The sequence below is a fragment of the Parasteatoda tepidariorum genome, chromosome 4, assembly GCF_982258835.1.
Source record: "Parasteatoda tepidariorum strain Cologne lab strain chromosome 4, Ptep-v5.0, whole genome shotgun sequence".
Lineage (NCBI taxonomy): Eukaryota > Metazoa > Arthropoda > Arachnida > Araneae > Theridiidae > Parasteatoda > Parasteatoda tepidariorum.
In genome coordinates, this window is record NC_141758.1 from 46,839,518 (window position 1) to 46,864,979 (window position 25,462).

The following is a 25,462-nucleotide window of genomic DNA, read 5'->3' on the forward strand; positions in this document are numbered from 1 at the left end:
GAAGGTTTAACTTTTCTATAATTTACAAGCTGTTGTTGAAGAACACTTTAAAACACAAAACCTATTTTGATATCTTATGTCATTGACAATAAATTAAAACTAAAAAATGTTTCGAAAATGGACTAGTTATGAGATCTTACATGATTTAAATGTTTATTCCCTTCTAAAATATACAAATTGGAAATAACAGTCAAAATGTTTCAGGCTACTAATTTTAAGACTTGCCCGACGTTAATGATAAAAAAAAGTGATTTGAAATATAAAACGTAAAGTTACCAACGAAAAATGGAAAAATAAAATTGAGAAACAAAACTAGAAAATCCACAGTAGTCCAGAGAAAAAAAAAAAGATTAAAACAGAACGAGAAAAACCACAATGGCCGAGATAGGCAAATCAAGGTAAAATACGTTAGATTTTACCCTTTATAATGCAAATCTCAATTGTTTCTTCTCATTCGCGATTTGCTAGTCTTAAAAATAGACGACTCTTCATTAGCGCTTAAATGTCGACTGTTATTTCCAAAGAGTATATTTTTGAAGGGAAGGAAGTTTTTAATCAATAATATCTTACATATTAATTAATAATATATAGCAATTAATCTATCAGTAATATCTTACTGCTTCAGTTTCTTGGGATTATTTATTTAATAGTTAAAAATAGTTATAATAGTTATCATTTGTTCAAACAATTACATCTTTTCTTTTTTACAAAGGATCAATTATTTTATACTTTACTAACTACTGATATGGAACAATTCAAAACCAAAAACCTATTTTAGAATCTTATGTTACTGACAGTAAATATTAAAACTTAAGATTCTAAACGTGATATAAAAATGGAATAGTTAAAAATTCCTAAGCAATTGCGCGTTGATCTTTAAAGGAATTTGTCTTAAAATAAATATGAAAGACATTTTTTGTTCGAGACTGCATAAAATTCCACGCTTAAGTGATCATATTTGTTTTTCTTCAGATTATTCGAATATTTGAAATATTGTCCGCAGTCAAACACTCATTCTTTAAAAATTAATGCTTGTTTGCCTATTATTATCTCGAAAATTACCGTAATTAGATAAAATAACGCTATACAAAACTGGAAAATAGTCTTTTGTAGCAATTACGGAACGTTTGAGTAATCTAGATTTGAATTGCACCAGATATTTCGTAGTTGTAAATTAGAATGGAGCATTTAAAAGGAGAATAGAAGGTTTTAACTCATAATTATGGATGTACTTGCGTTAATTTCCGCCTTAAAGCATTTATGTGAGCCTTTATTTCAAGCACGTTTTGGATATTATCACTTTAGCTGCATATTTTTATTTATCTCTTTTAGACTTGAAACAATTTTTTCATTTTAAAATTAAATATATTTGTAACTGTGTTTAAAAATTGAGAAGAGTTAGGATGTGACATTAAGTTCAAAGAATCGATGTTCTTTTTTGAATTTAGAAATTCAATATTCATATCTATTTTTTTTTTAAATTTATTCCTTTCAAAAATTGAAAGAATTAATAAAATTTTAAAAAATATGCTGTCAGGTCTTTTAAGAATAAAGATTAGCGAGGCTGACTAAAGCAAAAAAACATTATTAAGAATGAAACATGCACCGCCAAAAACAGAAACACCGCGTGTGATTTTTATTTTTTATTTATTTTAGAGCAGAACGAGACTGGCTTTTGTTTAGAAAAGGTTGTAAATTGTTTTGGATGCGGCATAATGAAAGAATATATTTTTTGATTATACAGTAGAGAACCGATTATCCGGAACGATCGGGACCATCGCTATTCCGGATAACTGATTTTTCCGGTTTTCTGAATTGCTACAAAAAGCCGTTTTTTTTATTGTCAAACTCAACTAAAAAATATATATATAATTAGAATAATTTGAAAAAAACTCTTACCTCTTTTGACAGTGTGAGGAACAAATGATTATTTCTAAAATGATGGTAAACTTCTTTTAAAAAAGAAAGAATTCTGAAATCTTTTGAGGAAAAAAATATTTTTTTTTTAAAATGGCGGGAAAATGTATCGAATTTCGTTCCGCTTTTCTGGTTTTCCGGTATTCTGATTTCCGGATAACAGGTTCTGTACTAGTTTTATTTCTCAATTGCGGTAAATCTAGTTTTTAATTAAATCATTGATGATTCTGCTGGTCTAGACTCAGACCATACACCCAATTTACTGACAACTAATGTCAGAAGAAAGGTCAAAACTGAATACTAGTGATCTTGGAGGAAAAAAGAAATATTTGTGTCGTTTCTAGAGAAATAACATAGACGTGATTTATTGACATCGGCGAAGATATTGAAATCTGAATATGCAAGGGATTTGATCATGAAAGTTTGGAAACATAAAAAAGGAGAAATATAGTTGCTAATAAAAAGAATAGTGTGGCGTAACTACCACTACAAATATTAAATACTAATTCCCCAGTATATAAAACAAGTTAACTTGATTCTATTTAGAGGTACCTTTTGATAGATGAAGTTTGACATAGTTGATAATTATAGCCCCACATTGGAGAGTCATTGTGTCATTCTGTCACAATTATAAATTCAATATCATCTTTGTAATTTTGTGGAGGGAAAAATATAAAACTTGATTTAGTAAAAAAAAATATTGTACGTACTAAAACTGTCTGAACAGTCGAAAGCATTGAAGAACCATTAAGCTCTAAGAATCATTGTATCAGTCCTTAAAACATTTAACGATTAGCCCCCATATTTTGATAGTCAAAAACACAAATCTGTTGAAATAGGATAAGATATCAGCAGAAAGCATGTTTTTGTGTCTGATTTTGTAACGAAAAATTACGCCGTACTTATTTATTGCCATTCACGAGAACCATTGAGATTAAGTCTTAATACGTGAGAATACGAGAATTGCATCAAAAGTTGTTTAATGTGTTCTCTTCTTTGTGCAACGTACAGTACGGAAAAATAAATAATAAAGAACACTTTGAAACTTTTGTTCCGAATAATTTGATTTTTACCTAATGGGACTCAATCTTAAAGCTTATAGGGACGACCTACTTTTAATATGATAATTAATTAGCGAAGACGACATTTTAAGTTACGACATCAGACACGAAAACGTACCTTCTCTGAATAAAAATATTTTTCTCCTGATGAATCCGAATTTCTCTATCTTCAAATTATATGAAATTCGGTATTCTTAATCTGGAATGAGTTTCGTCCGAAGAGCTGTCGAAAGTTTGCTCCCCATAATGTTAATTTCACTTTTTTCATATGTTGTCTCATCTCGAAAATTTTTTAAGTGTATCAAAAATAGGTTTTCACTCACTTATAAATTTTGTTAATCCAAAGATAATTTATTGCAAAAAAATAAATTTTGATTATAATTATTTTTTATGATTTTTAAAAAGAAAAAAAGAATTATCATTTCATTTTAAAAAACGTAATTCTATATGGCAAAATACAAAATTTGAAAGAACTCGACGAAGTAGTTTCTTAGTAAAACCATTTCTGAAAATTCGCTCATTTAAAATTCAAATTTTCAGTAACTATTTGACCGAATTCGGTCATATTTTGCTACAATAATTAAATTTTTTTTAAAAATGATGTGAAAATTTGTATTTCTTAGAATTTAAATTTTTTTGCTATTAAACAAAATGATGAAAAAATATGAGTTAAAATTATTTGCACTATATTATGCTTGGATAAACAAATTGCTTGCAAAATTATAATTGTGTGCAAAAACGTTTCAAATCACTTAAAAAGTTCTTGGGATGCAGTGAAATACGCAAAAATTAAAAATAAGGTAACGGGGATCAAACTTCCGACTACTCTCCTGTCCAAATTTTTGAGATAAAATTTTCCTTTGATTTCAGACCATATATACCCTATATTTTGATGGCAGGGAATAAAAATGCGTCAAAATAAAGACATGTTTATTCAGAAAAAGTACGTTTTTAACTGATTTCGTAGCTTAAAATATTATTTACACTTATTAATTTGTACATCTGAGATCACGTATGTAAAAATCTTTAAGGTTATTTTTTCTTCTTCTTCCACCACATTTGTCACTTTTTGTGTCAACCCAAAATATAATTTCTTTACAAAGACTTAATATTTTTTGCTATTTCTGTTAAAATTTGAAATTGTTCCCAGTTTTAATTTATTTTTGCAATTTTTGTCTACATAAACTAAAATATGTGCTGTAAAAACTTAATTATACTTAAAATTGAAAATTAGAAACGTATAAAATAAGAAGCTAACTTCAGGTTGTAATTTAGAAAAGTTGGTTGAAAAAACTATTTTGACTCTAACTCAGAGAATAATCTTAAACAGAGATGCAGACATGTATCGAGTTGCAAATAAAGCTTCAGCTACACCATTCGCTTTTTTTGCCATTTTATTTTGCTATATTGTGCTCTCAACAACATTCGATATCTTTTGCAACATCTTTTAAAGTGCGATTTAGTATTCCGTTGTACAATCAATGAAAAAGCTCCGAATGTAACATAAAGTTTTGATATCAAATGAAATGTTTTTCTTTGCATTTTTAAAAGCATGAGGCGACTTCAAAGGTTCTAAAATTATTCGAAAAAGCCTTTTACCCTGTTTTAAAAACGGAAAATATATTGTAACAAATTTAATGGTCCATAAATACAAAGTGTACAAAGTGAAAGTGTGCAATTTTCATTCATGAGGTTCAAGGTTCAAAGCCAACGTTGGTTTGAAATTTATTTTTCTTCGCTCTTCTCTATTACAGAAAGTTTTTAGAACGCTCGTCGAATTTTATTTTTGGTTCAAGCAAATAAATTATTATATATGTGTTCTAAAAACCGATCTACCAAAAATCGTTCACTTTGTAGATTTCATGTATTAGAAATTTTTCAGTGTTATTAATAACAAAAATATCTGACTATAAGAAATGCAAAAACATTTAAGTTCCAAAATGCGAAAGAAAACGAAATTAGAAAAGACGTGGTCTGTTTTTCTCGAATTACTAAGAGTTATTAAAGCTGCCTTTAACTGAAGAACAAATTTGAATTCTATACCCGAATGTAAACAATAACCGTCATGTTTAATATTAAGCTTCAGTTTTCTTACTGCTATTTTCTTGCTAGGTATTGCTTAAATGCATTATTCAAGTGATTTTTAAGTTCAAAAACTATATCCAAAGCCAAAATAAAATATAAATCGTTTCCTTTCACACACAAAAAATAGACTTTATATTCTAAAAGCTTTTGAAAAAGGCGGAAATACACCACAAATCGCTCTACTGTATTTTCTTATTCTAGCACAAACTCCGATAAAGATTTCAGAAAACAGAAAATGGTTTTTCACTATTTGCTTGAGTCTGGAAGATTTCTACTTCGCTTAACTCTGATGAGAAAAGAGCATATTTTTCTTAGATCAGCAAACTGTTTCAAAGCTATCTTGACTGTAAGAAGGCATAAAGCAGATAAAGCAAGCACGAACTGTTCAACCTACAAGAAATTTTATCAATGTTTTCGATCTCCGAATAAAGGTGGCGAGACATTATTAAAAGCATATACCTGCCAGCTTTACGAAAGAGTATGGTTTTTTCGACTGGAAAACGTTTGCTTTATCTTTTCCTGTGTATTTATTAAGGAAGAAATTGATGTGGGAAGGAAGTTTGATAAAAGATCTAGATTTAATGTTAAGTGTTTAAGAAGAACTAGCTTAACTTAAACAATGGTTTAAAAAATCAGAAGTGTGTAAATGTTTATGTTAGATTATTTTAGTTTGGTAGGTTAGTTTGGTGGAATACGTTAATTATTAAGTCAAACAGAAAGTCTGAACTTTTGAACTAAGATTTTGTTTGCGTATTTATTGTGAGATGAGGAATAATAACGTTCATAAGGATATAAGATAAGTAATAATAAAGTAATGTAAAAAATATTTTAGGTTTTAGTTTAGTTTATGGTGAAATGGCACTAGTGTTTGAATCCAAAAACGTTTGATTGGGGTTTGGCAAACTACACATTAAAAGAAAATAGTAATTTACCATTTAAAAAGGCAACTAAGCACACTTAGTGTTTCTTGACTGTGATGCATGTAGTTTTCATGCATTTTAGGTGCCATTTTTCCACAATTAAACTTGTTTCGTTATTTTTTTAAATTTTATTTTTCTTTATTTTTTTATTTTAACAGAAGCGCATTCTTTTGTATGTATTCTACTTTTTATTCATTAAATTTATTTCATCTCTATCACTGATATTTAACAGACTCTCGAATCGTATTTTGATTCTGATATTTGTAAATCTGATTTAAATCTGCTGTTCAACACCGGGGATAAAATAAAACAGTGACAAAAGCCAGAATATGAAAAAGAAGAGGATATAAGTAGATAAATTTTTGGCAAGAAGTGTCTTAGATCAGATCATTAGATCAAAAGTTATACAGGGTGATCCATTTTTTGGGCCCACTGTGGATATAGTATTATTTAAAATGTAATATCCAGAATATACCGCGATTTTCCTGTGAGGCCATTATAGGAATTGCATATTTCCTAGCTTTTAAATTTCCTTTATTTCATAAATTTATTCATTCTTTATGTCTTTTTTAATAAATAAATCAGATAGTTAATTTTAATTCAATTTCAAAAAGAGCGAATGCATATATTTCTATTTTTAACACATTGCAAGTGGATCCCGTAAAAGTACGTTTTTGAAATTTCTTAAATTTATACACAAGTTTAAAAAGGGGTAGCAAAACTACTTCGCTATCGCTCTGTTTTTCGAAAAAATTATCCACTTGTGATTTCTACCCACAAAAATAAATGATTCAATATATATGCAATCAGTACTACAATCACTAGTCTTAATTTTTTTAAAATTGAAGTTGTAGCTATAGCGACAAAGTTTGGTCCAGCATGTATGAAATCATGCTTATCACTTTTCAAAATTTTTATCTCTGACTGTTGTAATACATTTTTCGGGGAAAGTTGCCTGCATGCATTGTGTTAATAATTAGAACGGCTCACGTTTTAATCCAATAGAAATAAATACATGACTAATTATTATTCAATATCACGACAATTAAGCATCAAAATTTATTTTTAACCTTTCTTTCTGTTGAATTTCTATCATTTTAGTTTTTAGAAACTTGCATCAATTAACGCGTAAGTATTAATATAAGAAACACATAGTTTCATATATCTTTTAAAATATGAATTCGGTGACTTTAACACGCTACATCACGGAGTTATGAGCATTGAGTTTAGTTGTGACAACCTAATGTAAAAAAATAAACCAAATATAAATAATTTATATTAACGTTCGATAAGACTAAATTGTGATTTATTAGAGCAGCAATTTGGCGAATTACTCATGTTATAAAATATTTGGCGTATAAAAGAACATTTCTTTGGGATATAGCCCTCCAACCGGTGGTCGGGGAGAGTTTTAACAGAAGCATTTAGGTGTGCCATATCTTTAAACGCATGTTCACCAAATTTTGCGCCGATGGGTTCAGAATTGCAGTTTTGTATAACATACATATATTCAGACCTACATATAAACATTCTGTTTAATGTATATTTCTATTTACCAATTTTCCATTCATGCTCTACCAAATGAGAAACATTAACATCACCTAAAACATATTAACAATGGAGAGTCAGGAAAAAACAAAAATATAAGGATATTATTCATTAAATATTGAAAGAATATTTATTACATGTTCCTAACATTTCTAACAATCTATCTTTCAGGGTATCTGACATAAACGTTGAATGAAAGATAAAAATCACAGCCTTTCTTTCATTTCCTGAAATCAACGTTTTATACAGACAGAGAAAATTAGATTAATAATAATAAAAATAATGAAGATAGGAATTAGAGATTGAACTAATTTAATTATAGGGAAGCGGAAATAAAAATATAAGAAATGAAGAATTCACAGAACAAAATATCCATGAAAATATTATATTTTAATTAAAATGTAGCGCTACGAGTTATTTTCTAAAAGTTGCTACGAATTAATTTTTATAGTTATATATATATTATCATATTAAAAATCAGTCATCATAATAATATTTAAATTAGAAAAATCAAAAGAAACATTTGTGTTAAATTTTCATGCAATTTAGAACATTAATTTTGCAAATTTTCTTTTTAGAAACTCTGATTTTGAAATCTAGGAAGAATTTAAAATTATTTATAATCTAAAAGCAATTATAAAATTGCTAAGTATTTAAATTTGTTTTGCCATTCGATTGGCGTATTTTAATTTCCTCAATTATTTTTAATTCTTGAGGAGAGTATAATATGAATAGTATAAAGACTCCGTATAAAAGCAAGATAATACAATTAAGATAATTAGCTTATAGAAAATATAATTTTGTTTCAAGTAAACAAATAATTCATATAATGTTATCTTTTTATCGAAATTTCATATGCTTCTTTGAGGGTTGACTAATTTAGAACATCTTTAATAAGTTTTATAGAAATGTTTTTAGATATTAATTTAATAAATAAAGAATTTGTTATAGTTAAGTAAGATAAAACTATGTAGGTGGTATTTGAACAGCAATACTTTTTTATAAAATTTTTTAAATGCTGATTAATCAGTACAACTGTTGTTTCCGAATTTTAAAGTTTTTTTACACTTTACTTTAAAAAATTCCGGAACAAATTACGGTATAAAGTACTGGTACTTGGGGTAGTTACGTAAAATCCTTACATCATACGTAAAATCCTTCTTGTCGTAAAATCCCTTTTGCCGTAAAATCCATTTTTACCGTAAAATATTATACCTTAATTTTTACAGTAATATTCATTGAATTAGAGTGATTCAAGGATTTTACGGTTCCACATTATAACATTCTATTTCGTGTCTTAATATTTTTCAAAAATTTTGATTTTACTACAAATATCCTTAATTAATCCTTATTAATCCTTATAAATCCTTAATTAATCCTTATAAATATCCTTAATTATTTCTTCATATTTATTCCCTTCCTTCATATTTATTCCCTTATTTCATATTTATTCCCTTCCTTCATTTGCGTTTATTCTTTTCTTATACTAATTCATCGTTAAATAAATTAAATTCATTTTATTTTTTACCCCCGTATCATCCTCATTGCGAAAAATATCTTCCAGAGAAATTGTAATTCCCTCCTTCCTTGGATTATCATTTCTTTTTGTCAGAACATAAACTAGAAACCAATACTTCATTCAAAGGGTATCTAGATATCTATAAAAGGGAAGTATTTTAGTTGAGCAGAACTTGAACTTTAATACTTTACTTTTTGAACACGAACAAATTCAATAGCCATTTAATCTTACCCATTACTTACAATGATCCACCTTTTTTTCTCTAACGATTTTCTAATTTTCGATCTAAATTCCACTCACAGTTATCCAATTTCCTATCAGTACTTAATTTGTTCCGTTTTTAACTCATTTTCACGTTTTACTTTTTTTTCGGTATTTTCTTACACTGAAAAGATATGTGAGTTAAAGATATTTATCGAAATTGAGTAACCGTTTAAATTAGTTTAAGCTATATAATGTAATTTATATACAAGCTTTCTCATTTTCTCTAAAACAGTTTTCCCTTAAAAAATAATTACTGTTTCATTTTAGTAACTAGTTTTAGAAATCCAAAAAAATTTTTAAAAAATCAAAATTTTCTTCAAAAATATATTTGTTTTTTTTTTAACTGGAATTTTCATTAAAGTTTGGAAGTCACTATATGATTAAACAATTTCATTCAGTTCAAAAATATGTTGTTGTTTCGAATGCCACGTGCCAATGTCAAAAAACCTACTTGGTGAAACCAAGGGAATTGTAAAGCAAAGAGTGCGTTTCTTGTTTTTCAGTGTCGCCATCTATGGCCAAGAATATGACTTCAGCCACACATATGTTACAGCCCGTTTATAGGGTGGACCCATTCATATATCCATTCATTCATCCACAGATCGTAATTTTGACCTGAACCAGAGAACGACCAATCACCAATTCAGTACCCCCAGAGGTTTCATTTGTTATGAGAACAGGGAGGACTTTGTAATCTGCCAGATTTAAAGTGCGCCAGTCACGCAAATCTCTGTATACTTATTTGCATTATAATGAGTAATGTAATAAAAACAAATCCATTCCTAGTAATTGGCAATTATTGGAAATTATTATTATTCAATTATTGAAAAGGGCTTTAAAGGCAATTATTTAAATTATCTCTACTATCAATCAGGTTTTTTTTTAAAAAAAACTTGCCTTTCTTACTAATGGTTCGTTATGTTTTGATTACGCTGCTTATTTCTTCTTCGCTTTAATATTAATTTGTTACCTCTAATGTGCATACTTTTGCTTTTATTTTCTTTAAAAAATATTTTTAAAAGAGAGGTGATGTTTTAAAACATATAAAATTCTAAAAAAGTTCATTTTAAAATTAAATAAAAGATGAAATTAAAATTGTAGTTACTTTAAAATTTCAATTCTGTTCCTGCTCTTGTTGAGGTATCTTATTGATTAATTAAGAGAGTGAACCCTTCTTCAATTGGCAAGTAATATAATTTGAAGTGATATAATTTGAAAATACTAAAAAAATTAGAATTAATAGGAGCGTTTTATTTTTTTACTTCTTAGAACAAAATCTGTATCCTTCTCCCAAACTCACGAAATAAGTTCTTGCAATGTTACTCAATTCTATCAATTTAGAGATATTAAGGATAAAGATATAAAACCACTTTATAGGATCTGAAACAAAGTACTCTCATTTCCGGAAACAACAAGCATCTCCTTTTCTCTCATCGCTCTTGGAAACACAAACTATATTATTTGGGCCATTTTCAAATTCTCATAAAAAGGATTTTCGTTCAAAATCATTCATTACCTCATGTTCCCTCTTCCAGTACACAGCCTTCAACTATCAAATGACTATCATCCAAGTTGCTGCAACGGTTATCGCTTTCTTTTCCGCTTGTTATGTTGCTGACGCCATTTTGATTTTTTGTTAACTGAAGTACAACTGAAGTGAAATCAGGCCAGGTTTGGAAGACGCGAAGTGGAAAAAATTTCAAATGATGTTTTTATTTGAAAAGCCTCATTTAAAGTTGGGGTTTTCTTATGCATTTGGTGTATAAAAGTGCTCGTCAATTTTGCTTTCCGATCCTTTTTTTCGTTCACCTTTAATGGTTTCAAATATTCTTATTTTATTCATTGTTATTCCATAACGAGTTAAAGAAAAGAATATTGAATCATAGTGGATTCACAACAAATAGACACGACAATGGCCTAACGGCTATTCCCCATATTTTGAGGTTAGAAATCGTAATCTGCGGGAAAAAAAGTATGTTTGTGTTTGATATCGTAACTTAAAATATCATCCGCATTAAGTAATTAGCATATTTGTAACCATTGAGTCCAAAAGTGTGAAGATCTGATCTGAGAAAAAAATAAGGTCAAAACTACCAGAATATGGTTAAATTTACCGTTTTTTTTTAATACGATGGGAACAACAAAAATCTTGATAATTTTTACCGCAGGGCTTTGGTAATGATTTTTGTGAAATTAACAATAAAACATGGCCAGTTAAGTTAAAGTTTAAAGCTTTAAAGTTTTGTTAGTTTGTAAAGTTGTCTGCGTTAAAGTTTTGTTTTTTTATCGAAATAGCTTGAAGTGGGTCGCATTCATTTCATCGACAATCACTTCATCGACACACCATTTCATCGACACCACTTCATCGACAGGCCGTTTCATCGACGAGGTCATTTCGTCGACAGGCCGTTTCCTCGACAGGGTTGTTTCGTCGACAGGCCATTTCGTCGACAGGGTCATTTCGTCGACAAGTCATTTCGTCGACAGGGTCATTTCGTCGACAAGTCATTTCGTCGACAGGGTCATTTCGTCGACAGGGTCATTTCGTCGACAGGGTCATTTCGTCGACAAGTCATTTCGTCGACAGGGTCTTTTCATTGACAGTATCATTTCGTCGACAAGTCATTTCATCGACAGGGTCATTTCGTCGACAGGGTCATTTCGTCGACAGGGTCATTTCGTCGACAGGTTCATTTCATCGACAGGGTCATTTCGTCGACAAGTCGTTTCGTCGACAGGGTCTTTTCATTGACAGGGTCATTTCATCGACATATCATTTCGTCGACAGGGTCATTTCGTCGACAGATCATCATTCATTTAATCGACAATCACTTCATCGACAAGCCATTTCATCGACACCACTTCATCGACAGACCATTTCATCGACTAGGTCATTTCGTCGACAGGCCGTTTCGTCGACAGGATCGTTTCCTCGACAGGCCATATCGTCGACAGGGTCATTTCGTCGACAGGGTCATTTCGTCGACAAGTCATTTCGTCGACAGGGTCATTTCGTCGACAGGGTCATTTCGTCGACCGGGTGATTTCATCGACAAGGTCATTTCGTCAACAATATTAAGAAAAGATTATTTTGTAGGCAAAGTCATGCGTAATTTTGAAACTCGTTTTATGATTTTTTACATTAGACGTTATGCCCCTTCCACTTCTTTGTATTTTAGTATGTTTATGAAGAAATTTTTTAAACCTAGCCTGATGCAAAATCTTAATAGTATGTTGAAGTTGCCAGAAAAAAGCATTTTATTTGAAAATTGCTTACTCCTCTATTCACATCACATTTAAGTTGTATATTACACAATTTTTTTCCAGTCATATTTAACACATTTATTTCTAAGATTAATTTCTAATGAACATTATTGTAGAGTAACATCGCAAAAGCAATTGCAAAACTATTGTAAATGATTCTTGATGTAGGGAGTGAATGACGAGTGAAATTATAAAGGAAAAAAAGACGGTATATAATGAATCTGTGAGATAATGAAACCTTGTGGTCGATAAGTAATTTCAATGACAAGGTCTTTTCGTTAACAGGCCATTTCCGCTGCAAAAATTTTCTGTCGATAAAGGGAAAATTATATTTATATAATATTCCCTCACAATGAGTAAAATGCATTAATACAGTTTAAAATCTTGTCAAAAAAAAAGAGAAAGAAAAGGAACAAACTTTTACAATGATAACAATGGTTTACGCAGAATTCAATCCGAAAAACACAAATCTTTTAGACAGTTAGATAGTAAAATTACTTCTTGTTTTATCAAAAATTTATATATTCCCGGTGTTTTTTCAAGCTTAGTTGATTTTTTTTTTCATATGCAAGTAATCGTTAATTTTGTTACTATTGACATATTAATGAAATTTTCTTACATAAAATTTCAATATTTATATATTTTCTCTTTAAAAAAAATATCGATATATAGAAAAACAATATAAGTTGTATGAGTGGCTATTACGAAGGTTGGTGAGCGAAGTGAGCAAGGGGCGGAACTTCCTAGCATTATAAAAATATTGAGGGAAAAATGCATGTGGGGAAAAATAAAATGAAAATCCAACTTGAAAAAAATTTTGTTCTAACCCTCTTCCTCATGTCTTTGTTAGCTATGCTGCTGAAGAGGGAAGTTTCTGACAATTCTTGTGAAATTTAAATGAAATATTGTTTGAAACAAAAGTCTTGTTCTCACATTTCCAGTTTATTTTATTTCTTATTCAATTAATTATTTATAATGTTTTGGTGCTTAATAGTTTAATATGTATTTTATCCTATATGCTCCCTAAACATTTATAAGCTGTTTTACCTTATAAAATAAACTTCGTTAATGTAAAAAAAAAGAAAAAACTCACAATGACTCCACATCCTCGGTATACGATGGAATCGAAATGATATAAAAGATGGTTCCAAATCAGAGGAGGGGAGGAAACCTGTCTAATTGGTTTTTATGATCTAAAACATTTGGGAAAAAAACGCAATTTATTATGATATAACAAATAAATTGTCTTTTGTGTTTATAATTGAGGAGAGTTATCCATATGCATCTGATTTTATTCTCATTAATATTTTATTAAAATAAGTTTAGTAGCAAACTTGCTTTTTTACTCAAATATTAAAATGTTTTTCTTTTCGATTTGCCAGAGAATAAAAATTTATTTAAATAAATAAAATTTGCAGTGAGAGTATGTATTTTAAAGGCGAGCACTAAGGAAAGTCCTTTAAAAAGTGTAATCGGAAATGGAAATGTTTTTAAATATTATGTTTGATATGTGTTCTGAAAAAGAAATGTGAATTTTTGTTACCAAAACGAAAAAAGTGGAATTTTGAATGTTGATAGAATTTTTTGTGAAATTTTGCCCTTGTGGTTTTTGCTATGCGTGAAAATTTTTATAAATTTTTTTCTCATTTGTAGTCTACTGAACAAACCTGATATTTTAAATATATATGCATTTTTTATTTTCATTTTTTCTGCATTTTAACTTTGAGCCTCCTGGCTTGTTCAGGCCGAAAATAATCAAAATTTTGATTGGTGATAAATCGTGCTAATAGTGGTCAGTAAGAGTTTGAAAATTGTGTTTTCATCCTGTACAGAAAATCAGTCAAAACTTTCAGCAATTATACTAGTAAAAAATTGGTCAAATTTTAATTGCAAGATTTTTCTTTTCTTTTTTGTAGAGTAAGAGTTATTTATTCTTACGTTTAAATTCCAGGTTTGACTTCTTGTTAATTCTCTTTTAAACAAAATGTGTCTAATTTAAATCCTGCAAATAAAAAATGAATTAATTCATCATTTATTTACTACTATTATTATTCTTATTAAATTATACTATTATTATTTAATTATAATAATAGTATAATTCAAAATAGTATAATTTGATAGTATTAGATTAGAATTTAATAATTAATACTATTATTAAATTCACTATTCATAGAAAAAACACATTTTGTGAAGAGCAAACACTAACACGCTTGCAACGTTACGCATGTTCTTCTTTTTGGTAGGGTGAGTAGCACTTTAAATATTGTAGGAATCTACAATCGCCTCGGTAAATACCTAAACATCAAGTTTGCATTCCAATTGTTCTTCGAAATCTCTAATAGTAGTAACGAAACTAAGACTCAGTTCGATTGTTCGAAAAAGCATATTCCTGTCCTAATGTTTAAGATGCTGAAAAAAAATTTAATTAAGCAATTAAAGTGAATTGAATGGAATTAAAGCAATTTAAGTGAACATTATGCAATTAAAGTGAACATTAAGAAATTACTTTTCCATCATAAAAAACCTAGAATTTTTTTTCTACTTATTCAGATATAATAATTAGGTCTATGACTATTTTCATTTCTGTGAGAATTCGACTGAAGTCTATGTTTTTGTTAAAATTTATGTAAAAATGTTGAAAATTTTTACAGCAATAAATTTAGCTTCCCCTCCTTGAAATAGTGTCTAAAATTTCATTGTAATATATTTTTATTACTTTTAATTCTAAAAATATATTTTATTAATTTGATTTGATATTAAGAACAATTTGATTGTTAACGTCACACTATATTAACTGTTGACCACGGTCCGGATATAATGCTTGGTAATGTTCTGAAGACAATCCTTACCAATCCCGAAAATAAGTGTCGAGCTATTACGATTTAGATATAGAAAAGTAGATTTCGATACATGAACCGTTTAAACACTTCTCAACTACCAATTAATTAATTTAAAAAGCGAACTTCTTTTAGTCCAATTGGAACAATACACAGCCATAAAGAATTTTACTTTAGTATAAAAATTAAATAATTGCATTTTTCTAATTAATAATAGAAATATTTAGATTAAATCTCTAAAATAGTTTCAGATTTACGTATGACACTATCAACGAAATGACCCGGTCGACGAAATGACTTTTGAAGAAATGACCCTGTCGATGAAATTACCTTGTCGATTAAATGACTTGTCGATGAAATGACCCTGTCGACGAAATGACACTGTCGACGAAATGACCTTGACGATGAAATGACTTGTCGACGAAATGACCCTGTCGACGAAATGACCCTGTCGACGAAATGACCTTGTCAATGAAATGACTTGTCGACGAAATGACCCTGTCGACGAAATGACCCTGTCGACGAAATGACCCTGTCGACGAAATGACCCTGTCGATGAAATGACCCTGTCGACGAAATGAACCTGTCGACGAAATGACTTGTCGACGAAATGACCCTGTCGACGAAATGACCCTGTGGACGAAATGACTTGTCGACGAAATGACTTGTCGACGAAATGACTTGTCGACGAAATGGCCTGTCGACGAAACGACCCTGTCGAGGAAACGGCCTGTCGACGAAATGACCTAGTCGATGAAATGGCCTGTCGATGAAGTGGTGTCGATGAAACGGCCTGTCGATGAAGTGATTGTCGATGAAATGAACCAGACCCCTTGAAGCATGATATAAAAAAAAACACTTTTTCGGTTCAATTTACTTTTCAGTTTTGTATTTATAATAATTGCGTGGTAATAAGAACTATAATTTTAAAAACTAAAATATCTGGTAAACCGTTACCATATTTGAACGAAAAAATTAACGAATGGATGCTTTAAATACCGTACACTTTGGTTTAAAAACCAGAATTAGATTTGTTTTGTGTTTTATTCAGAAATTTCCTTACCATAATTCACGGTAATTTTGCTAGAATATTTTTCTCCTCACAGTAAGTTTATATACGATCATTAGATTTAAAGTTATTCTAGGCCTTTCATTTTTTTGTGCACTGTACATACACAATAGTAAATTTTACATCAGTTTCAAAATACTGTCGGAGTTAAACTAAATTAAGTAACGAATTAAATGATATCACCTTAGAAATACATTGCTGAAAGCTTCATTTATGATAACTGAAAAAGCACATCAAGGTGGAAATAATTCGATTATGATATTATAGATTTTATTTAGTTGGTGTCTTTTTATTAGATGTTGTTTTGTGTTTCATGTTTATGACTGCCGACTTGCTTGATATTTCAATTCCTTGTTGCCAACGCGAAAAAGAAATTATTAAATACCTATTGGTGTATTATATAATATAGATTTTTAAGAAACTACGCTTTTCAAGTGAACTAAAAAGCAAGAAAAAATTGTTCTGAATGTGTACTAGCGTGCGTTCTAAAATGAAAAAGAAAGGCCATAAATCGGCCACCGACCTTTGGCCATAAATTCTGCTTCTAACGGTTAGAAGTCGAAGTATTGTTATGAGGCACCAGAGGTGTAGTTGAAATTAGAACACTTTAGCTATTGGGAAAGTTTTTTGAATTGTTATTGACTATAAATTCCGTTTATGAATGAAATTGTGATAAAATCTGCTCGTAACATTAAGGAGACTTTTAAACTTTGTATTGTTATGGGGTACAGAAAGGCAGTTGACAAAGAAACCTTCCCATTTAGAAAGTAGATGAAATTTTTATTGACGAACTTTTCGATTTGGGATAAAATTAATTCAAATTCTCTTCGTCGCGATCAGAAGACGACTCCTATATTGTCATCAGATACTGAAATGCCACCGAAATTCAAGTTCTCTTGCTATTTAAAAGATAGTCAGAATTTCAATAGACCCTAAATTCTTTTTGGCAAACAAATGGCAAGACGTTCTACTCCTAGAAGTCTGAAGTCTACTATATTGAAGCATGCATTACGATTGGAGATGCAGCTGCAATTAAAATTTAAGCACTATAATTAGTCGAAATTTCGAGTCCTACAAGGAGAAATTACCGCACTGTATGGCAGTTACATTTCTAGTAAAAATAAATATAATGTCGGTTAATAAATAAGAATAGTATATGGTGTTTAAACTATTCATTTGGTTATTTTCTGATCATATGGCAATGGTTTACCGGAAATTCTTATTTTCGAAACTATAACAATTATTACTCCACTTTTAACATATAATTCAGAGCTGAAAGATAAATTTTACCCAAAAATTACCATATTTAAAAAATTTTATCATAAATTATAAAACCATATCTTTTTGTTAATTTAACAAAAACGAAAGCAATTTAGCAAAAAAAGGAGGGTTCAGTTTGCAACGATACCGACATATTTATATTTTCTAATACTTTTATGCTTGCGTTATTTTTTTATTTTCGTTAGAAAGTATTTTTTTATTTTCAGTAAATGAAAAGATGCAATATCTTTTCTACGCTTTTTATTATTTAAATACTACCCTTTTAAAGTTACCGCATTATTAAGGTAGAGCTAGCAACAATTTTTACGTTTAAATTTTATGCTACTTTTAATGCAAAAATGTATCTTTGAAGATTTTGTTTTTTAATTACTTTCATCTTCTAAGATTCTTTTCAATAATCTTCAATTTTCATCAATACATTAACTCGCAGTGCCTTTCAATATATCACTTCAAATTTCTTCTGATAAAAGGAATTCGTAGCAACGAAAATCTAAAAAAAATTTAAATTCAGAGCACTCTGAAAAATATAAGATGCGATATTAAGTTTTTTTAGATAAGAGAAAAATTTAATACAACTTCAAAGTGAAAGCAAAGATAGAATTTTTGCATTTCTTGCTTTTCTTATGTTTTATCAAAGCTTGAAGAGAAGTTATTCATATTTTCCTTTATTGAGATATAGTTTTCTTTTTCTTGCAGATTATGAGTTTTTATTCAGAGATGCTGATGGTGCCGCAACGATATATGATGTTGAAACTATGAAAAAAACTGTAATAATGCCTAATACAACATTTGTAAGTAATATTTCACAAAAGAATTGAAAGTTTTACTTCTTTTAATAAATAGAATCGATAGCTTTGTTTTACAAAGCATTGTTTCTTTAGTTAATTAAGGAATGAGATGCATTGTTTTTATTTTATTTTTATTCTGTCTTCTTAAACGACAAAAAAAACATGAAAAATGCTCGGTTCCATTTGCTAATATTCAATACCGACAGCATTTCTTTACAAAATGCATTTTATAAAACTGATTGAGAAAAAATAATATAATGAAAAAAGACTCTTGTTTTAGTAATAAATTAAAGTAATGCTTACAGCTCGCTTACTTCAATTCTTTTTGGTATGCCATGAAATTAAAAAAAATTGTGAAATAAGCGTAAGTAGTTTTTCAAAAATATAGTTGTTTTGTCAATTAAATTTCTAAAATATAAGAAATGATCATATGGAGTTGGATGTATTCCACCATTGATAAGTTTCAATCACAATTATTATTTAAAACTTTTCAGTACGGCAACTATTATATTTCTGGAATACCTACTAGTGATATTCTAAAGTATTATCCTTGTTAAAATAGATAAAATAAGTGTTAAAACACTTATGTGGCTCTTAGTTTATTTTAAGATTAAGACAATCGAATATTATTAATTCAATGTAAATATTAATTTTCATTTAAAAATATTGTTTCCAATAGGTTGCAGCATTAAAAAAAACATTCCCTTTTTTACTAAACTTGTTAAATATTTTTATAACAAATGCAAGTATTGTGTATTTATCATACAGGGGTTAAAACTATTTTTTAGAAGTCTGTAATCTACTATCCCGATCTCATCACAATTAAAAATAGAAGTTCTAAAAATTATTTAATAATATGATATCATTAGTTAAAAAGATAAAATAAAAATATCTATAAATTAAAAACTGAAAATGATTTTTTATACCACTTTAATACACATATTAAAATATTAAGAAACATAAAATTTTACAGCTGATAAATCTTTATAAAATGATATTTTTGTTCCACCACCTGCAAGCACCATACTTAGCTGTAAAAAACATCTTTAATTTTTTTTTTCATGATAAATAGCCTGAATCGACACCAATGTTTTTCTGTAATCAAAAATAATGTAATGAAAACAATAATTAATCTTTAGAAATATTAAGATATTGTATTGATATTGAAATGATATTGTATTTATCATGGGCAAAAAATACTTTATTAAGATCAACTGTGTGCCGTCATAAAACTGTATCATCTTACTGTTGAGTTCTCTGGCAACACAGATGAACAAAACAAGAAATAAAAAACCAAATCCGCGCATAAAGTAGTCATTTCACAATGTAATTGTGAATCTTCACAATCTATAATTGTGAGTCTCTTTCATACCTTTTTATTACTTCTGTTTGCTTTATCATAAAATCTTATCACCCTGCTGTTGAGTCCTCCAGCAACATGGAAAGAAAATGATAAATTAAAATCTGTGTATAAAGTAGTGAACTTACAATTTATAATTGTAAATGTCATTTATGCTTTTTTTACTTAAGTTTATTTTATCATCAAATCTTATCACCCTGCTGTGAAAGGAAATGATAAATTAAATCTGTGTATAAAATAATCAGCTCACAATTTATAATTTTGAAAGTCATTCACACTTTTTTTTTACTTAAGTTTATTTTATCATCAAATCTTATCACCCTGCTGTGAAAGGAAATGATAAATTAAATCTGTGAATGAAATAGTCACCTCACAATTTATAATTTGAAAATCATTCAAACTTTTTTTTACTTCTGTTTATTTTATCATCAAATCTTATCACCCTGCTGTGAAAAGAAATGATAAATTAAATCTGTGAATGAAATAGTCACCTCACAATTTTTAATTTGAAAGTCATTCACACTTTTTTTTTACTTCTGTTTATTTTATCATCAAATCTTATCACCCTGCTGTGAAAAGAAATGATAAATTAAATCTGTGTATAAAATAGTCAGCTCACAATTTATAATTTTGAGTGTCTTTTATACTTTTTTTACTTCTGTTTATTTTTTCTTCAAATCTTATTACCATGCTGTGAAAGGAAATGATAAATTAAATCTGTGTATAAAATAGTCAGCTCATAATTTATAATTATTAGTGTCTTTCATACTTTTTTTACTTCTGTTTATTTTTTCTTCAAATCTTATTACCATGTTGTGAAAGGAAATGATAAATTAAATCTGTGTATAAAATAGTCAGCTCATAATTTATAGTTTTGAGTGTCCTTCTTACTTTTTTTACTTCTGTTTATTTTGTCATCAAATCTTATCACCCTGCTGTGAAAGGAAATGATAAATTAAATCTGTGTATAAAATAGTCAGATTACAATTTATAATTTTATGTCTCGCTCATACTTTTTTTTTACTTTTGTTTATTTGCCATTGAGTTCTAATGAAGTAAGTCTATCACCTCAGAGAGGCGATATAGGCATTTTGTTGGAGAAGGCTACTATTTTGTCACGCTTTGAAAATCGTTTTTTTTATATACTTCTTAGATTTAGAGTGAAAATTGTGTACATCACTGTAATAATTATTAATTGCTTTCATCATTTCTATATATATCTAATATCTTTTACAGAGACAAATGAATGTTCATGAGTATTCTTTATCTCCAGACAGAAAATATATTCTTCTGGCGATAGATTATAAAAAAGTAAGCTATTTTCTCTCTAAAAACTGCAAGAAAAAGATGAAAACAAATTATTTTTGTGACTAAAATTTTTTTTCTTTACAGATGTACAGATATTCATTTTTAGCTAAGTACAGAATTTTTAACATAAGCAACGAGTAAGTGGTTTACATTTATTTTCAAGCAATATTTAAACATAATTACTTTGCTTTAAGGTGTTTTCTTTGAAGTTTTTTTTGTCAAGGAAAATAAAAAATCAAAAGTTTGTGCTCTTAAACACGAAGCAAACCTTTAATTTTTAACTATTACGGAGCTGAAAAGAATCATCTAGACCAAGGTTGGCGAATCAATGACACGCGTGCCATTTATGGCACGCTACACAATATTTTGGGCACGCCACTGATCACAATTGCTATTACACTACGAATTGTTATCACACAAATGTTATTACACTATGAAGCATATATAACAATTAAATTAAAATTCCCAAAAAACAAACAAAATAATAAACAATTATTAATAAAAAAAATAACAATTAATTCTAAAAAAACAGTTAACCATAAAAAACAAGCCACAATAAACAACTTGCAAAAAAAATTAACAGTCCTGCTTAGGGGCCGTTCAAAAAGTACGTACACAAAAATGGAGAAATTTTAAACCCCTCCCCCCCCTTCGTACATTACCGTACATAAGGTCTTACTCCCCCCCCCCTTAGAGTACGTACATTTTATTAGTCTACCCCCCTTTTTCATAAAAATTAAAATAATTATGTTTTAAATAAAATTAAATATTTACTTAAGGAGGGTGTAGGATAAAGTCAAATTTAAATTTGGTGTATGTTTATAAAGTACGTACTTTGTATAATACTTCCCCCCCTCCCCATCGTACAAAACCGTACATAATAGCAAATCCCCTCCCCCCCCTTCGGGATGTACGTACTTTTTGAACGGCCCCTTAAACTAACATCTTACTACCTAACATAAGTTATTTGTCATCTAATCTGCAACAACAGAAGCCACACTGATGTTACTTTAAGTTTAATTACGCGTATAATAGTGATACGTATCACGTATAATCACGCATCACGAAGTCAAAATTATTTGACGGCACGTCTATGACCTCATTAAGCAATTTTTTAGAAAAAATGGCACGTTGGTGTATAAAGGTTTGCCATCCCTGATCCAGACATTAAAACGAACAAATAGTGAAACGAAATTAGTTCATAGAATTCATTAAATTCTTCTTCGGTTCCAATTCGGTGCTTTATCTACCAATATAGATCTCATTGAAATCAATTAATGATTTAAAATTTTTCGTAGTTTAGCATAACATAAATTTACAAATGTTAATAAAAAATTAAATCATAAACGCTTCTCTTTCACATAAAACTGCTATTTTCCTTCAGTATTTGCTTTTTTTTAGTAAATAATTTAAATAATTAAGGTTAAAGACGGAATAAAACTCGTATCCAGCTGACTGAAGACTCGTGACTGATGCCGTATAAATCTGTCCAGTCACAAAGTCCTCCATGTTCCCTTAGTAAATCATACCTCTTGGGGTACTGAACAGGAGATTGATCGTTCCTTGATTCGGGCCAAAATTACGATCTGTGGATGAATGAATGGGTCCACCCTATAAACATGTGTCACGTCTGAGTGCGGCAGAAGTCGAATTCTTGTCCATAGATGGCGCCACTGGTAAATAAGAACAATCGCACCCTCTCTGCATTAATGGCCGACGACAGCAATAACGAAAAAAAACTGAACCTAACAGTCATAAAAAGGTGTTTCAAACTAACATCAGTTATACCATCATAATATTCATAGATTCTTATAAATTAGGAACGGAAAATAAAATTCTAATATTTATTTGTTACATTACTTTAGCTCATAGTATCTTATTTATAAAGACTTTACGTTAAAATCTTAAACATTTTTTTAAAAAAATAGTAATATTTTCTTAAAAATAAAGCAAATATTAGTAAAAACTTTCAGGAAACAATATTTTAATTCACTTGATTAATTATTTTAAAACTGCTAAAGAAAACTTACGTCTCACTTTAGATATCCAAAAACTAGATATTTTTTGAAAGTTGATCTTTTTTTTAATGTTTTGCTGGGTAAGGTTTTTCAAAAGTATGGAGTATTATAAACATTTTTGTACTTTATTTTATTAAGTTCTATGCTTTCGGCAAATACTTGTTTTGTTACTTTTTCTTACTATGATTTGCTTTTACCGCGAAATGTGAAAATAAGTTTTTTAGAGAGATTTCTATTTTTAACAATAAAACGTATATACAAACATTTCTTGAGCAACTGTTTTTTCCAATGTGTATATTTTTGAAGAGAATGAAGTTTTAAATCAATACATGAACGTAGTATTACAGAGTACCTATTTCCTAAAGTACATTTAGGAAACATTTCTTTATATTTCATTTTTCAAAGGATTTTTACTGCATTCCTGTTTAGCGAAATCCTCAAATTTTTACTGAAAAAATAGCTAGATTCCAAACACAATTTTTACTTAGTTTTAAAACAAAATATATACTTTTGCCTTGAGAGTTTAATATCTTTTAAAATTTATTTATCTGAAGTGTCGTCATGGATTGACCTCCAAAATCTTTTTATCCAAAGGCTATCCTTTGTCGATTAAAGGAAAAGAAATCTTATCTAGGAGCAATAAATTTCTCTTTCAGTAGGCTCCTAAACAGAAATCAATTGTTGGAAAGAAAAACGCTTCGTTACTAGTTATCGGAAAGAATGGAATTCCTTTTCGTTTTGATATCGACTGAGATAGATCAACGCGATTGCAATAAAAATCAATAGGTTTCTTGAAAAATAAAATACACAATTGCAAAAGTACTAAAAATAGAAATTATCTTAGTATAAAAATATTAAAAATACAACTAAAGCAAATCTTTAACACTGAATGAATAATTTTAAGAAACTGAAGCGGAAAAATATACTTAAATCGTAAATACTGCCTTAAGAATAAGCAGCTATTTTTAAGCACTCGAAACTTATGCACTTTCTTTATCTTTTTAATTTATGTAGTAAATGAAGTGTTTTAATTTCAAATATAAATATAATAGATGTAATAAAATACTTGTAAGGATGTCAATTGAAAGACAAAATTATTTTTTTCAAAATGATATTTATTTATTTATTTTGTATCACCAATATTGGCTCGAGAGTGGGAAAAAGTTGTACAATGATACCACAGCGAGAACTGTGAAATACGTATTTTGTTAGATTTTCATTTTATATTTCTGTTTCTTATTTAAACTTTATAAACATAGAATTTCGAATCAACATAAAAAAATTAATAAAAAATAAAAACATTTAATTAGCTTTAGTCGTCTCATGATCCCGCCTTTATTATATATATTTTAGGATCCCTGTTGGAATCTGTGGGGATCGCTTATTAGTATTTAAGCAACAGAGAAAGTTTTGGGCTGAATAAAAAGCATAAAGTATGCCAGAGGAAGCAGAGAGGAGTTTAAGAGAGAATATTAGAAACATTTTCAAGTTTCATCACGCAATCAAACAAGTTTTTGTCCTTTTAATAACGCCTCCCTCTATTATGATTCACCAAGTTTCGAAAGTTTTTCCTCTTTTTTACCTGTTTAAATATTTATTTGCTTGCTCCAAATGTGTATACTTTATCGACTTTATCGAATTTTTTCCCTAACACTTTTCACTAACAGTACATTCACATTTCTCACATTTTCCGCTAACGGTCAAGATGTGCGACTCTAATATTTTTTTATGTATTTATATAAAATTCCCTAAAACTCTTATATTAGAGTATATTCGATTATTTTTATTACTTTTATTGTTTTAATGTTATAAGGTGTTCGAAAATGATCACTGTTAAGTATATATTTTATAATCCTCGTCAAAAATTCATTTAAATTGTATAGCCATGGGTCCTAAATTAGCCAAAAAGAAAATGCTATTAAGAACTAACGACTGACTATTAAAACGAATTGCGATCTAACGAATCACTTAAAGGTGACATTAAAAATCTCAGAATAGGCTTGATTATTACTTGAATTTTGGTAGTTATTGATAAAAAAAATTTCAGTTATTGGCTTGAATATTGGCATAGCTTTCGCTTTGATTGGCTTGAATATTGGCATAGTTTTCGCTTCGATTGGCTTGAATATTGGCATTGTTTTCGATTCGATTGGCTTGAATATTGGCATAGTTTTCGCTTCGATTGGCTTGAATAATGGCATAGTTTTCGCTTCTATTGGCTTG

The 25,462-nt window shown here is 28.9% G+C and overlaps 1 protein-coding gene across 2 annotated transcripts in view; it reads left to right on the forward strand.

Moving 5' to 3' along the window:
- The window catches only part of LOC107455049 (inactive dipeptidyl peptidase 10), a 452,295-nt gene that overhangs the window by 332,484 nt on the left and 94,349 nt on the right, over window positions 1–25,462 (forward strand). For both annotated transcript variants that reach the window (XM_016072453.4, XM_016072452.4), the window contains exons 4-6: window positions 18,462–18,556; window positions 21,150–21,224; window positions 21,306–21,358. In XM_016072453.4, coding sequence (XP_015927939.1) covers window positions 18,462–18,556; window positions 21,150–21,224; window positions 21,306–21,358 — 223 coding nt within the window. The remainder of the gene's footprint in view (window positions 1–18,461; window positions 18,557–21,149; window positions 21,225–21,305; window positions 21,359–25,462) is intronic.